The 1629-nt window shown below is 52.1% G+C and overlaps 1 protein-coding gene across 1 annotated transcript; it reads right to left on the bottom strand.

The window, feature by feature from the left end:
• Positions 1-315: 315 nt before the first annotated feature.
• On the bottom strand, positions 316-1165 carry LOC119289777 (probable glutathione S-transferase GSTU6). The gene has a single exon (XM_037568999.1). The coding sequence runs from the start codon at positions 1163-1165 to the stop codon at positions 461-463; it is 705 nt and encodes a 234-aa protein (XP_037424896.1). The 3' UTR covers positions 316-460.
• Positions 1166-1629: the final 464 nt, after the last annotated feature.

Raw genomic sequence — 1629 nt, 5'->3', positions numbered from 1 at the left:
ATTTTTAAGAATGAGAGAATTCATCCGATTAACCAGTTAAGTTGCCAATTAATCATACTCTTTGGCTGACCGATTCGCCAAAAAACTGATATATCATGCAATAAATGGCCGGTTAACTTATCGATTAGCCTATTAATCCCCTACTCGTCAGTCAACCAAGCATCTACCACTTAACGATTTCCTCAACAATGATAAATATGGGGGGAGTAATGCTACACGTACAAAAGGATACATGCTTTTACATAAAGGTGGGTTTTGATTGGAGATTAAGGGGGAGAAGGGGCCACCCCCATGAAAATCAGGGGGAGAGGTTAGTTAGTTTGAAAAGATAAACCTTTGCATGTTTAGCATTATTGACATGTGGGCCACCCTGCTACTTTCATTACAAGAAATACAAGAAAATGGACATGCAAATAGACAACTACCAGGGGAGCAGGTCTCCATGCCTACCGGGGGTTTATCAGTTGCTTACAGCCGTGCCGGAAAGTACGGTCCCAGCGTACTCTACCAAGCTGTCGACGTCCTGGAACACCGCCTTGGCAGCGTCCAGCTCCGCGAAGCGCTCCATCCATGCCGCCAGCAGCGGGGCCTTGCTGGCACCGAAGAAGTTGTGACCGGAGATCTTCTCGGTGGCGTACACCCACGGGACCATGCCCCCAAGCAAGACGTCGAGGTAGCCGACGTCGTCACCGCCCAAGAGCCCCTTGCTCTTCGAGCACTCCCTCACTCCTTCCTCCAGCGCATCCACCGCTGCGATGGTCTGCCTCATCCACTCCGCCCTCTCCTCGACCTCGTCCGTCTTTGCCCTCAAGAGCATCCCCCACGGCGGCAGCACCTTGTCGTCCACGTAGGTGGCCCAGAAGCGGGCCACCGCGCGCTCGTGGGGGTCGACTGGGAGGAGTGCCGGGCCGACAGAGGGGAAGGCCTCGTCGATGTACTGGACGATGACCTGCGACTCGCAGATGGGTTTTCCGCCGTGGATGAGCACGGGCACCATCTTGCGGATGGGGTTGGAGCGGAGGAGCAGCTCGCTCTTGTTGGTGAGGTCCTCCTCCATGTACTCGTAGCTCACGCCCTTGAGGTGGAGCGCCAGCTTCACCCTGGCCACGTACGGACTCGCCCACGCCCCCAACAGCTTCACCTCCTCTCCCTTCCCGTTGGCCATTTCAGGGATGAATCTTGATAGTGGATTAGTTGGGGGTTGATCGATGAAATATAGCTGGCGTGGTACACTATATGGATAGAGGAGAGAATACCAACGGCCAACACGTGCTCCTGCAAGAAGCATTTGTTTTCTTGCGCATATGATACATAGTTTTAAATAGCCGGTTATACCTCCGCTATAGCCTTTTCAGTAGGGTGCCGCTAAATGGTCGCCTTCACAAATAGCCCGCTTTAGCCCGCTATAGCTGAGTTGGAGGCTCGCCGCTATTTTCCATAGCCTGCTATTTAAAACATTGATACGATATGATGGCCAGCAATCGATAGTGTGTTAGTTCGGCGTTATTAGTTAACAAGCTAGTGTATTAAGAGAATCAACGCGTCATCCGTGATGCCCACGATTTCTCTCTAACACGTAAATGCCGGGCATATCATTTAGCGGATGGTCAGCAAAACATTGGGAGATGA

The sequence above is a fragment of the Triticum dicoccoides genome, chromosome 4A, assembly GCF_002162155.2.
Source record: "Triticum dicoccoides isolate Atlit2015 ecotype Zavitan chromosome 4A, WEW_v2.0, whole genome shotgun sequence".
NCBI classification, from domain to species: domain Eukaryota; kingdom Viridiplantae; phylum Streptophyta; class Magnoliopsida; order Poales; family Poaceae; genus Triticum; species Triticum dicoccoides.
This window is presented reverse-complemented; position numbering and strand designations above follow the sequence as displayed.

Excerpts from the sequence above, each read along its gene's own strand:
- LOC119289777 (XM_037568999.1), bottom strand. The coding sequence starts at position 1,165 with ATGGCCAACGGGAAGGGAGAGGAGGTGAAGCTGTTGGGGGCGTGGGCG.